The sequence below is a fragment of the Budorcas taxicolor genome, chromosome 7 (assembly GCF_023091745.1).
Source record: "Budorcas taxicolor isolate Tak-1 chromosome 7, Takin1.1, whole genome shotgun sequence".
NCBI classification, from domain to species: domain Eukaryota; kingdom Metazoa; phylum Chordata; class Mammalia; order Artiodactyla; family Bovidae; genus Budorcas; species Budorcas taxicolor.
Window position 1 is genome coordinate 61067055 of NC_068916.1, and position 13605 is coordinate 61080659.

Here is a 13605-nt window from a genome sequence, read left to right on the forward strand (position 1 = left end):
TCTTAAAAAAGTACACAGGGAGGAAAATTTGATGGCGTACAAAATAGCACTTCTGTCATATAAATGTGTGTTAATGTGAGTCCTAAAAATACTTGTAAACCTAGGTGATTACATCTTTGGTACCGTAGTGAGAATCCATACCCTCTCCTTGACCAGGCTTTGGGGGTCCCAGGGCAGGGAGGTGCCAACCGACACAGGGGGCTGGTTCCCAGAGTCACTGACCTTCCCTCACCCACCCACCCCCACCCCATCCAGCCCTTCCCCTGCCAGTGGTCCTGGCCACAGCCCTCACTGCCTAGGCCCCACCACTGCCCACTGGGCTGACAGAGGCATGAGGTGAGCACCCCTGGGCAGACAAAGCCATCTTCACGGTTCCTTCCTCAGGCTGGGGCAGCTGGAAGGCGGGAAGGCAACCCCCAAGTACCCACCCCTTGCACCCCCTCCTCGGGTCCCCCCTCCAAGGCGTCTTGTCCTCTCACTGCCCGTCAGGTCTGTGGCACAGCCCTGGACAGCAGGTGCTGGAGTGGCGGGCTGCGCCAGGCGCTCTGATTTGCTGCCTGCTTCCTTTGCCCAGGACAGCTCCAGCCAGAGGTCATGTGGGTCATGAAAGGGATCCCATGGTCTCCCCCCGCCCCCGTCCCTTCTGGGCAGCTTCTGGGGGCTTTCCAGGACCATGGCTATCACTCAGAGCCAAGGCCTGGGCAGCTGGCCTCTGGGACCTGCCGGGGGACTGGGGAAGGGGCCCAGTTCCTGAATGCCCGGAAGTGCGCGATGTATGATTGGAGCCTCTCCAGGTCCCAGCTGATCCCAGGATAGAGGTGTGGAGTGTTTATCTTTGCTTCATCTGGGCAAGTGTACAACCCCTGGAATACTCTAGAATGTTAGTGCTGGCAGGGTACCAGAAGTCAGTGAGTCCAATTGCTCATTTTTCAACAGGGAAAACAGCCCCAGAGAGGGTGAAGGAATCCTCCAAGGTCTCTTAGCAGGTCCAATGCCATACTGGTCCACACGTGCAAGCACCTGTTGCAAGCATGTCAACACATGCATCAGAGATGCGGGGCTCATCTGGCCCTGGAGACTCTGGTGAGTGGAGTAAGACTGGCAGTGATAAGAAAGGAGATCCCTGGACCCATGGGGCCAGGAAGACATGGACATGGCATGTTATGGGGAGGTGCACCCTAAGTGCCTGGGCCTGGGGCTACAGGCCAGGGTATCCTGTACTTGGCTCAGCCCCCAGCATTAATTAAGCACAGAAGGCCCCAGACCAGCTTGGGCCTGGGAAAGCAAAGACTGGCACTGAGGGCAGGTAGCTTCTGGATGAGGCAACATTGTCCAAGGCCAGGCCCTAGCTTGGCCAGGAGCTGGAGATGCTAGGGTCCCTTCCCCAGCTCTTGGAGAAAAAAGTGCAAGGAGAGAGCTGCAGCTCCTTGAGGGGCAGCTGGCTGAACAGAAAAGAGTTAATCCACCACTTCACGAAACTTGAGAGTTCCATCCACCACATCTGTCAGGCAGGGTGAGAATCCCAGACTATGGGTTGCCAAGCCCATCATTCCCATCTTACAGATGGGGAAACAGAGTCCCCTGGGAGAACCCTGGCTCAGAGTCACATGGGTGCTCCAGAGGCAGAGGACTGGTCACGGCTCCTCCAGTTCTCTTGCCTCCTAAGCCAGCCCCAGGGATTGGGTATGATGTGCCAGGGGCAGAAGCCTTCTGGAAAGGGACAGCCGACGGGAGCAGCCTGGCTGACGGGAGGCCAGGCCCGGCCAGGCGGTGCAGGGTGCTGGGAGGTAGAGGGGAGCTTCGGGTAGGGCAGTGCAGGGTGGGGGCCAGCCCCTACAGGAAGCTGTCTTCCGCCTCGGCCCGAGGCCCGGGGCAGCTGGAATCCGGTGGCCACTTGGGCTCTGGCTCCACGTGGGAGGTGGGCTGCAGCTCTGGCTCTGGCTCCTCTTGGGGTTCCAGAGGGCTGTCACAGGAGATGGTAGAGGAGGTGTTGACTTCATTCAGGGTGGAGCTAGAGGCGGGGAGGGCGAGTGAGTGAGAGGCTGGAGGGAACCTCAGAGAAAGAACAGCATTAACATAGAGCCTTCTGTCTACCTGAGCTGGCTGCATGTGCCTTACACACTTCAGCTCACTAAAATTCTTGTAGAGATTACGCGAGGCAGGCGTCGTGAGGAAAGTGCAGCTCAGAGAGGTTATGTCATTGCCCTGCATCACACAGTGGCTAAGTGTAGGAGTGGGGACTTAGAGCAGATCTAGCTGACTCCAAAGTCCATTGCTCACTCATCAGTCTCCATCTCCCACATGCCTGAACGCATAATGACCTTGTTCAGTCCCCATAACAACCTCCAAATTGAAGCACTCCTACTGTTTTCATTTTGCAGACGAGGCATCTGAGGTTCAGAGAGGAGAAGCAGCTGGTCTGAAGGCTCAGAGCAGCCCCAGCATTCACACTCCAAGCTGTCTGAACTCAGCTGAACTCCTCTGTACACTGGCTGCTTGGAGCCTTGGAATATTAGCTTCTCAAACAGGGTGGGGAGGGCCTTCTAAGTCCTGTGTGTGCTCCTAGTACATGTAGAGAGATGGGCTCACAGCAAAGGTACCTGGCCGGGTCTCATTGCAGCGAGTGGCAGAGATACAGCTGGAACCCAGTTTGCAGCCCCAGCCATTTCGCCACAGCGTGGATCTTGTTTTGGGTGTAGGTCTGGCCACATGCGGAACATCTAGTCCAGGCGATAGCTGGCCTTCCTCCAAAACCCTCCCCTCATGCTGTAACTTCACATCCCAAGGCAAAAGAAAAGCATGAATCTTCTCCCCAGTCTGAATTTTGGCCTGAACTTCTGTAGACACCTCTGCCTCCCTGTTCCATGCTCCCTGGGGTCCTCAGGGCATGGTGCTGAAGGCCAGATCACAGGGTTGGGGATCACCACAGAATAATACATGTGGTGTTAGGGATGCAAATTAGATTTTCCTTTTCTCTCCTTAGGGCTAAGTCACAGCCGAGAGAGGGGACAGAGTAGATGGCTGTGGAGGTTCCTTTAAACGAAACAGATACTTTGCAAATGTGTCCCAGGCCATTCTTTCTCTTACCAGCCTGCCATTTCTACCTAAGGTCATCAAAGGTCAAATGAGTTCCATTCTTTTTGCTATTCAATTGGCAGGAATAAGTACTCAGCTGAGGTAACTCACTGCTAAGCCAAGTCTGATGGCATGAAAATACAGACTGACACACACACACATACAAAGACACACACACGCGTGCACACACACAGTATGTACACTACTGCTTTGGGCTGCAAGTAGGAATAGCTACCTGGCAAGGCTGGGGGAACCCTCCAGTGGGCCCTCATCAGCAACCTCGGGTTTGGGGTCAGGCAGGGGGATGATGTAGTCATTGTCCCCCTCGTTGGGCTGCACAGCAGTATAGAGGACGGAGCTGGTGTCCAGAGGAGATCGGAGGCCACTGAAGCCAGGCAAGCGGGCTTGGGACCGAAGGATGGCTGGGTGGTCGCTCCTCAGAAACTCCTCATCCACCTGCTGGTACTTCTGCTCAGGGGGCAGGAAGAATCCGAGACAGAGGGAGGGTCAGACCAGAAACGACTTCAGGGATCATCTAACAGGTAGATTCAGAGCCAGCCCCTCCAGCATTATGTAAATAAGGTCCCTGGTGCTCAGAAAGGAAAGAGAGTTGCCCAAAGCCACTAATTTACCCTCCTCCCTGGGCTCTCACCAGACAAGGTGAGCTGAGGGTCATCTGGGGAGGGGTCAGTACTCAGACCAGCACCCGTGACCCTAACTCTCCCCTGCTTCAGGGGATAGGCGTGGGCTCTCAGCCTGCCACGGCCTCCTTTGCTGGGGCCTGTTTCCCTCACCCCTGGTCCTGGACACATAACCAGATGTGGCTCGGAGTGGGCTGAGGAATGGACTGAGGGAAAGGGCTGTGTCTGGACAAAGGGTACATGCATCCCCCTTGCACTAGCTTTGCAGTGGGGCAGGGGAGGGTTTTAAGGCCCCACTGGCAACAGCTGCCATGTACAAGCCTGCCACGGGGTCTAGGCAGTCAGGCCCTTAGTAGCCATTGCCCCTGGGTTGTTCAGACTTGGGACGGAGGCCCAGGGTTTGGTCTGGTTGCAAAGGCAAGTGGAAGGATGCAGGATGAGGGGGCTATAGGCTCCCTTCCTCCAGTTTAAATTAATCAGCTTCCAAGTAGGATTTCACTTTAAGAAATTCTGTACTGCTAAAATAAACTACACTCACATCCCTTATTGGCACCAACAGGGAAACAGGCCCAGAGAGGGGAAAGGATTGTCCCCAAACACCAGTGCGTCACAGTGAGCCTTGTACCCTGTGTCTATTTCTGGACTGGTGCTCTCCAGTCCCCACCCCACCCTGTCTCAGCATACCTTTTTGTAGCCCTCACCCAGCAGTCTCTCGAGAAGCAGCACCAGCTGGGAGAAAGGGGGCCGGATCTCGAACTTCTCTTCCCAGCACTTCTGCATGATCTCGTAGCTGGGGAAAGGGGCAGAGGGGTCAGGGCCTCTGGCTCAGGGCCTGCCACCTCCCAGGACAAAGTGAGGAATAAATAAAAAGAGGTGGGAGGGGAGGAGGGAAGGGGTCTCCCCTTTACTGCTCCGGCATGTTCCCTTGAGAAGCCCCTACTTCACCTTCAGTTCAGTGCTTCCATGGGGTTGGCCGCAACTTGGTGAGCACATGACTGGGTCTGGCCAGTAGGGGTTCATCCCCTCAGCTCAGTGGCTGGTTCTAGATGGGCCTGTGACCCCAGCAGAGCCCTTGACAGCCACTGCTGGGCCTTCTGCTGCAACTATGGTGAAAGCAGCCAGGCCAAAACCATTTGGATGGTGCCAGCCTGAAAGTAAGGCCAACACGAAGGAGAACAGAGCCCCAGGGCAGAACAAGAGACGTGGATGAGTCTGTGAACAACTGGATCCAGCTAAACTTAATTTTTCTACATCTCTGAGCTAATCTATTTTTGTCTTAAGCTGGTAAAGTTGGATATGTATTGTCTGCACCCCCGAATATCTTCCCAGATGCTCCACTCACATTTCGTCAGAGGCGTGGGCAGGCTGGGCCATGCGGTAGCCCCTCTTGATGGCATTGTAGAACTGCTCGTTCATGGGCAGCTCTGGGTACGGGGTGCCACCTGTTAGGGAGCAGAGACAAGAGACACAGGCTCAAGGTACTGGAAAGTGGCAGAAACCCTCTCCTACAGGACAGGGAGAGGGACACCAGCCCAGGCATCGGTGAGGGCATCGTGGCACTGGGAAATGTGGGCTCCCTCACAGGCTCTGGACACAGACTGAATCCCTCCCCGGAATCAGAACAGAGAGCACCAGAGCCAGGCTTACTGGCGTCACTGTCCAAGTCCATCTATACTGAGATGCAGAGGTAAGGAGATCCAGCTGGCAAGACACTTGCCGAGGTTACACAGTAACAAGAAAAGAGCAGAGCTTCTGAGTCCTCTCCCACTGCCCCCCTAGGATGGAGGTGTGGGCGCTCAGGGTGGACGCTGTGCTGTGTACGGGTGAGCACTGGAGGATGACAGAAGCATACCCAGCGTGAAGATCTCCCAGAGCAGGATGCCGAAGGACCATACGTCGCTCAGGGTAGTGTAGAGGCTGTTGAAGATGCTCTCAGGGGCCATCCACTTCAGAGGCAGGAAGGTCTGTGGGAGGGCAGAGGCTGCTGAGTGCAAGGAGGGGCTGAGACCCACTCTGCACCTGGGAGGCAGGAGGAGGCCCGGCAGTCCCCACCTCAGCTGTTTCTCACTTCCTGGTCCCCCAGGGCCCATCACTGCCAATACACGGTTCCCACACCCATCCCAAAGCTGGTGAGTCAGAGGATCAGGAGGCTGAGTTTCTCTTCTCACAACCTGGGGACACAGCAACCCCTATCTGTGAGGAAGAGCCCCAGGGTCTGAGACTCCTCGGGGAGCAGGATCCCTTTCCTGACCACAGCAGAGGCCCCTGCGGGGGGAGGCAGGGATGTGCCCAGGTGTCCCCCAGCTCTCATCCTAGCTGCCTTACATCTCTGGAGCCTAGTGTCCCTCCAGTTCTGTCCCTGTGTGGAAAGTGGGGACATGAGTGCGAGGCAGGACGGTCACCTTTTATCCGAGTACCACCTGCCACTCACTCATCTGGGCTTCTTCCTCTGCCTGCCATCACTGCTGAGAAGCACATTTGGCCTGTTCCCTATCCATTCCCCTAGAACCTTTATAGCTGGCCCCTTGGCCTCTGCCATGCCCAGAAAATCTGAGCCCTTGGCCCACCCTACAGGCCTGGGCATGTCACCCCCACCCCCTCCCCATGCACAGCTGGTGGCTCCCCTTCCTGTCCCTACACACAGGGCCAGGCAGGCAGAGCCCACAAGGACCCTGTCCTGACTTCCCGTGAGCCAAAGCCACGTGAACCAGGATGGCAGTGGAGGCACTCACGCTGCCCTTGGAGATGTAGTTCGAGTCCCGCATGATGTCACGAGCCAGGCCAAAGTCGCAGATCTTGACCAGCTTGCCCTCACAGATGAGCACGTTCCTGGCTGCCAGGTCTCGGTGGACGCACTGGGGTCAGAGGGGATGGGAGCTGAGACTGTGGGGCAATTGTGGGGAAAGACTCTCCAGGTCAAGGCTTTATGAAAAATACATGGCTGGTCAGGTATGAGGGGCCACCAGGTATGGGGCATTGGCCATCTTCAGCCACCAGAGGGACGCTGTACGGGTCATGTACTTGGAGGACTCTGGCTGGTCGGGGGACCCCCCTTCCCCAGGACCCCACTCTGCTCACTGTGACTACACATACATTCTTAGAGGCCAGGAACTCCATGCCATTGGCCACCTGGTAGCTGAAGCCCACAAGATCCGTGTAGCTAAGCACTGGGGACTCGTTGATCAAAGTCACCCGGCAAGTCCTCTCAGGAGCTAGAGAAGAGCAGAAGGACATCTTGAGTCTCCCCAGGGCCGCAGAACCCTGGCCTCTGGCTCATAGAGGCTGGATGGCCCAGAGAGGAGACTCCTGATCCTCTAAGGCTTCCCCAAAAGGAAAACAATTTCCAAATATCTCTTAAATTCTCCAACTTCCAGAAAAAACTTTCGGCATTAGCCCTGGGCTACTTTTGCTCAGCCTGGCCTGCCTGCTCCTCAGGGCACTAGTCAGCCTGGGGCCTGCTCTGAGCAGACCACTCTTTCCTGAGGCCCCAGCAGGTCAGGCTTCCCCTCCAACCCAAGCTCCTCTCCTCCCTGAAGGCTGTGTGCACATTTCTTGACCCAAAAACAGGGGTTGATATTGGGGTTCCACCACACAGCAGCTTTGGGCAGGTGGCAGGCCTCAGTTTCTGCATCTATGAAATGGGCACAAGGCCACCTTCCTGGCAGGGTTGTTGCCAGACTGGGTGGAGGAAAGGGTTTGGAAAGAATGTATGACAACACAGGTGTGAGGACCCTGTGTGCACCCACCAGAGGGGACGTAGTTATCATAAGGAGCCATGTAGTTGGAGGACTCGATGTCTGCGTATTTGACATCTCCTTTCATGTCCAGCATGGGCACATAGTCCACCGACTCGTCCTTGCTCATGTCCATGTAGCCACCATCGCTCTCCCCAGGCAGTGACACGTGGCTGGGGGCAGAGGAGCATCACAGAGACAGTAGCACAGGCTCTCCCCGTTCATCCCCCTCCTGCCCCTTTGCTCAACACTGGGGCCAGAAAGGCCCTATCACTTATGCATTTCTTCTCTCCCTCACTCAAGCATCCTCCACTCACAATCTGTCACGATATGAACGACCATGTAGTGAGCCCTTCCAGCCAACCTCAGACCCATCCTGAGCTGGGCACTGGGGCTGCCAAGATGACGATAAGATCTAGGTTGTATCCTCAGAGAACTCATGCCCAGGGCGATTCCAGTACCCAAAGACAAGGGTCACAGGAAGGACACTGTCCAGCCATGAGGCCCTGCAAGTGGGCAGTGAATCACCTTAATGCCTCTGCCTACAGCATCAGCTCCCCAGAGAGCTGTGGGACGAAGTACACATGTGTCTCTAGGGGGAGAAAAAACACTGGAAGGAAACCAATCAAAATGTTGAAGAGAACATGGATGAATTTTAACATCTTTTAATGCTATTCTTAACTGACTCTTGCCTCTGAAATAGACTAGTATTGCTTTTGCAATGAGCGAGAGAGAAAAGAAATGTCATTTTTGGACAAGCAGAGGAAAGAGTATAGCTACCCTGGAGGCACTGGAGAGACTGCTGTGTGGAGGAGGGGGAAGGCTGCAGCAAGGGAGGAGCAGAGTGGAGCTACAGTGAGGGTCGACCGGGAGCAGGAGGGCCCCAGGTGCTTCCCGTTGATGGAGAGACCATGATGTGTGTTTGGTGAGAGGTCGAAGGGGATCACATCTGCAGAGTGCTCAGTACAGGGCCTGGCACACCTCCTACAACCAGCAGGTGGCAGCTACCATCATCACCACTGTTATTATCACGCCCACCTCTAGGGTGGCCGAGGGGGCCAGGCTGCAGGCTGGCTCTAGGAGCGGCTCTGCCCACCCTGGCCTCAACTTCCTGTCCTGGACAAGGAGGGGTAAGCAGGTGCTACTCAGGGCTCCCCACCAACTCAGGCCCCAGCCTCCCTGCGGTACCTAGGCAAAGGGAGCCCGACAGGCAGGGCGTTGCTGTAGAGCTCAGCGCTGGGCGGGCGGCGCTTGTCCGAGCAGCGCTGCAGGAAGGTGTGCTTGTTGCGGTGCAGGTAGTCCACCAGGTCGCCATAACGGCAGTACTCGGTGATGATGTAGATGGGCCCTGCAGAAGGACAGACTCAGGAAGAGTCCCAGGGCAGGGGCTCGGGGTGGGGTCAGGCTTCCGGTCAGAGCCATGAGGCTAATGACAGGCTGCATGTGGAACAGCAAACAGGCTCAGGCCCCAGGCAAACCTGGATTTTCCTGGCTGTGAGCAAGGCAGTCTCCCTGAGCCTTACTATCCTCATCTGTCAAATGGGGCTAGTAATACCCACCCCAAAGTACCTCATGAGTATTCATGAGATAATGCCTTTGGTTAGCTCAGCTCAGTGCTTGGCAAACTGCAAGCACAGGGCTAGCTGTTGTTGATGAAGCTGAAATTTGAGACCAGGATATAAAGCAAAGGCAACTGATTATTACCAGGTTACTGTTTAAATTCAAGCACAATGCATTGACTTGGCAGTTTGAAGATACTGGTGGAATCAAACATTTTGAAATGAGTGACCACTGCAGACAAAAATTGGTCTACGCACATAGTGTACTTCTGTATTTTGTTTTGGTTGCACAATACTGAGGAAAATCCCAAATCTCACAATAAGCAGCTGAAAGTAGTGATAACTTTTTTTTTGTGGCCTAACGTGTAATCAGAGTTTCAAATAAACACACTCAGCTGGAGAGACCTTACTTATTCTACGATCCGAGTGAAAGCAGCTCTCAGTGAGCAAGCCGGTTGGTGGTCTCCAGAGGAAGGGCTCATTTCAGTGTCTCATGAGCTGTTACTTATTACCCTTTTTAAAATCGACTGTGACAAGTTTTAAACGTCAGAGGACTCCTTGATTTGGAAACTGCTAGGAATGGTGACCTGGAGAGTGCTTTGGTCTTGGAGGTGATGTGGTTTTGTGACTTGCTAATCCGACACATGTCTGGCTCTGTGAAGTGAGGGCACTGGACTGGGTAGGCACGGGCCCTCCAGTGAGAGTGTCCTGTTGTCCTTGGACTGAGGAGGGGGCAGGGAGGGGCCAGGCCTTGGCCACTGGCACTTTCCCAGAATCCTCTGGGAGGGGGTTGTACCTCCTTTAGTGCAGGCCCCCAGCAGGTTCACCACGTTCAGGTGGGGCCCAAGGTGACTCATGATCTTCAGCTCTGACATGAGGGCTTGCTTCTCACTGCTGCGGGCTGTGGCTGAAGGAGAGAGAGGACCTCAGGCCTGGCCCAGTCACGGAGGCCTCACTGGAGCCTATTCTGGCTCCTCTGCCCCAGTTTGTGCTGTTAGACCCAGGTGGTAAAGGGTGGTGAGGACCCACGGGCAGGAGAAAGGAAAAAGGGTGGGCGGGGAGGCTCCTGGAGGAGGGGGCAGGGTGAGGAAGCCTCTTTCCCAAAGGAGAATCGGGAGTGCTGCTGGCTGTGGTATGCCTGTACTTCTGCGCCCTGAGAATCAGCACAAGGCCTGCTCTAGGAGTGCCTGAATGTGCGGGGGAGGTGGGGGTGAGGGGAGGGAGGGGCGGGCTCCCAGGACTCACATTTCAGCATCTTCACGGCCACTTTCATGGTAGCCTGAGAATGGCTCAGGCCGTGAGCTGTGGCCTCCACCACCTGCCCGAAGGCCCCGGAGCCCAGCGTGCGTCCTGGGAAAGAGATGATCTCTCAGCTGCTGACTCACGAAGAATCTCAACATGTATGCTCTCTGAGGTCAGGTTAGACATCCCTCAAGCCACCCTGGATGTAGGTGTTTCTCCCATGAAGGCTCCTAAAATCACAGTGCTTTGCGGTCCTTCCTGGTCTCACCTAAGTCCTGCCTGCTTTCTGGTCCCTCTTTAGTCCCTGGAAAACCTCTCCCCGAGAGAGGAGCACAGGTTCTCCGTACCCTCTCAGCCTCTCCAGCTGCACTAAGCACAGGCCTGGCACTTCCTCTTTCTCCACAAAGGGGTTTCATCCCACAGCATCTCTGGATCATAGAACATAAAGGCTAGAGGGTCTCAAGGGGGATCATCTTACCCTCATTGTACTGAGGGTAAGGCCTGAGGGCCACAGAAGGCAAGACATCAGCCCTAGGTTTCAAGCCAATCATGGCAAGGCTGGGCCCAGATGTCAGACAGCGTTCCCACCCGCCTCAAGTCCCCAGACTGCCACTTGAGGCCTCCTTGGACTGACCGAGCACAAGCTGGTCCCGTGGCAGCTCCCAGGTGGAGTCGTAGGGCAGCTGCATAGGGTCCACATAGATGTACTCATGGCCATCAGAGCTCACAGATTCAATCACTTTCCATCGGATTTCATAGCGTGGCTTCTGCAGGATCAAGATCAGGGATGGATCATCAGAGGCGGACCACTAGGTCCAGCTCCTTATGAAACAGATGAGGCAAGAAAAACTGAAGCCCAGGAAAGATTATCTGAAGTCATACAGCAAGTTATCAATAGAGCCAAGGCCTTTATGGGCTCCATGGGAACAGATGTAAGGAGGAGGTGGCAGAGAAGCAGCTGACAGCTGAGCCACAGGCTTATCAGAACCTCCTCACCAGCTTCTCCCAGAACCTCAGTTGCTCCTCCGATGGGAATAGAGGAGCACGTAGCCTTGGAAAGTGACATGAGGCAGGGACACTCCACTGGATGTGGATGGCCCCTCCCCATACCGGGTCAGTCACAGTGGGAATCTCAGAAAGATTTAACCTTAGAATGTTGAAATCATAGGATGCTGGAATCACAGGATTGGAATCTTAGAATGACAGAATCGAGTGCAGCAATCCTGTGGTAGAATCATGGAATGGTGAAACGGCAGTACAGACCACTGAAATGACAGATTAGCAGGATTAGAATGCCTTTCACTAGAATCCTAGTGTGGGTGAGAGTTGGAAGAATGCTGGAACCCAGGCAGTCCACCTTGAAGGTCTCGTGCCCTGTGGCTAGGATGGACAGACATGATGCCCGAGCAGGATGCTGGGTGGGGAGTAGGGTGCGCTGCAGAGTCGGAGCACTCCAGATGGTCTGGACCAGGCCCATGTTGGTCCAGGCTGCCGCGGTTGGAGGAAGCTCAGACACCCTGCATTACTTTACATCATTTCATCCCCTGAGCTCCATGCTGGGCCCCAGACATGGCCAGATCCTGCAGCACTAGAGGATGGCAGAGGTCCATGTGAAAAAATGGTGTGCCACTCTGAACCCATTAGGCAAAGGCGGGGCTTACCTTCTGCCAGAGCATGATGAGGATAATGAGGGAGATGATCGTGAGGACCACCAAGGCCAGGATGGCTGAGATCACCACCACCTTGAAGGGCAGGGCTGGACGCAGAGATGAGAGATGCTTATGAACAAACAGGACATTTGGCAGCTCCCCTCCCTGCAATCTACCTCTGGTACCACAAAACCTCTCTGCCCATCCTGCCCAGAATGGAACCAGCTCCATCCCCGCTTTGGCCTATGATGTCAGACCTCCAGCCTTTCCCTTCTGGGCCACACCTCCAGCCTCACCCTAAATACTCCCTGCCCTACAGTAACTCCCCTTGGATCACCACTGGCCTCAAAATCCCCTCAGCCCTTTCCAAGGTCAGTCTGGCCTGTCTGCCACAGGTCCAGATTGAAGACAAGCTCCTGAGAGCAGGGCTGTGGTTTACCTTTCCTCTGAATCTAGGCCCTCAAGGGGGCTTGGCACAGCTAGGACAGAGGCTGATGGATACAATAACTGAACTCCCATAGCCTGAGGCATACAGACTCCACAAAAGAGCCTGTTTCCCCTCCCCTACCCCCACCCGCCGTGATGGCAATCGTAAAGCAGAATGAGGAAGGGGCCAGGCAACAGGGATAACCATACAGGGCCAACTCTGGGCCCCCCAAGCCCTGAGTCTCCTCTACCCTCAAAGCCTCAGCCTCTTTGCTGCACATACCCACTTCTTCCCACTCCCTCCTCATTCAGCCAGACCTTCATCACCCCTGTCCTGCCCCTCTGGCCACCCATGAAGTTCCTTGGAAACTCCCTCCCTCCTCCCCTGTCCCCCACAGGCCCTTTTCTGCTCCCTAGAGAGCTCTAGGGAGCTTACATCTTCTGAGCAAAAAGAGGGGACTTCACCCAGCCATGACAGTTCCCTGCGGGGTGGTACATGGCTTCCCCCTCAGATGGCACACAAAAGCTTTACTTCTGCCTTGCTCAGAGTTGGTCGGTAGGTGCCCACTTGCTCAGAAATATGAAGGTATGTATAGGAGTGTAGATGAGATAAGGCATTAAAACCACCACCCACCCCACCACAGGGCAGGGGAAGGCAGGCCTGTGTGAAGAAGTATCTGCTTATACAAGCCCAAATACCTACCTAAGTGCCGGCATAAGTGTGTCCAAAACACCTTGTACAACCTGCACAGCTCTGCTCACACTGGCTTCTGGCTTCTCCTGTAGTCCCTTTCCCTTTCCCTCCTCCCCCACCCCCTAAATACATACAAACTCTGTTCTCCAACCACGTTGATTTCTTTAATTGCTCTGAATTCACTTTGCCTCTGGGCTTTTAAACAGGCTGTTCCCTCTGACTGGAGCACCATTCCTCACTAGGCTAATTCCTAGTTCTCTTTCAGATATTGGCCTAAAGCTTCCTTTCACCAGGATACTTTTCTGAATCCTATAGATGGGGATGGAGCTCCTTCTCCCTCTAGGCTTTCCCCCCAGAAGCTGACCCTCACAGTGAGGTTGCCTAGCTCCTCGGCTGTGTCCTTTCTGGACCATGGGCACTAGGAGGACAGGCAGGGCTGGGCTTTCTCCAGAGAGAAGCTGAGACCCTGTGACTATTTACTGGATGAGGAAACAGGTGCATAAATGAAGTTTATGCATACAGGTCCATGTACGCACTGGGACTGGCAGGTAGCAGAAGCATCTGGGCACCGTAGTGACTGTTCAC

General features: G+C 55.0%; 1 protein-coding gene across 2 annotated transcripts in view; it reads right to left on the bottom strand.

Annotated features, from left to right (window-relative positions):
- Window positions 1–258: 258 nt before the first annotated feature.
- PDGFRB (platelet derived growth factor receptor beta) overlaps window positions 259–13605 on the bottom strand; it is a 37382-nt gene continuing 24035 nt past the window's right edge. For both annotated transcript variants that reach the window (XM_052642684.1, XM_052642683.1), the window contains exons 11-23: window positions 11913–12007; window positions 10886–11018; window positions 10255–10359; window positions 9806–9916; window positions 8639–8798; window positions 7463–7623; window positions 6810–6928; window positions 6449–6571; window positions 5569–5680; window positions 5059–5158; window positions 4401–4506; window positions 3311–3543; window positions 259–2011 (exon numbers count right to left, since the gene is read on the bottom strand). In XM_052642684.1, the coding sequence (XP_052498644.1) occupies window positions 1834–2011; window positions 3311–3543; window positions 4401–4506; window positions 5059–5158; window positions 5569–5680; window positions 6449–6571; window positions 6810–6928; window positions 7463–7623; window positions 8639–8798; window positions 9806–9916; window positions 10255–10359; window positions 10886–11018; window positions 11913–12007 (1736 nt within the window). In that variant the 3' untranslated portion in view covers window positions 259–1833. The remainder of the gene's footprint in view (window positions 2012–3310; window positions 3544–4400; window positions 4507–5058; window positions 5159–5568; window positions 5681–6448; window positions 6572–6809; window positions 6929–7462; window positions 7624–8638; window positions 8799–9805; window positions 9917–10254; window positions 10360–10885; window positions 11019–11912; window positions 12008–13605) is intronic.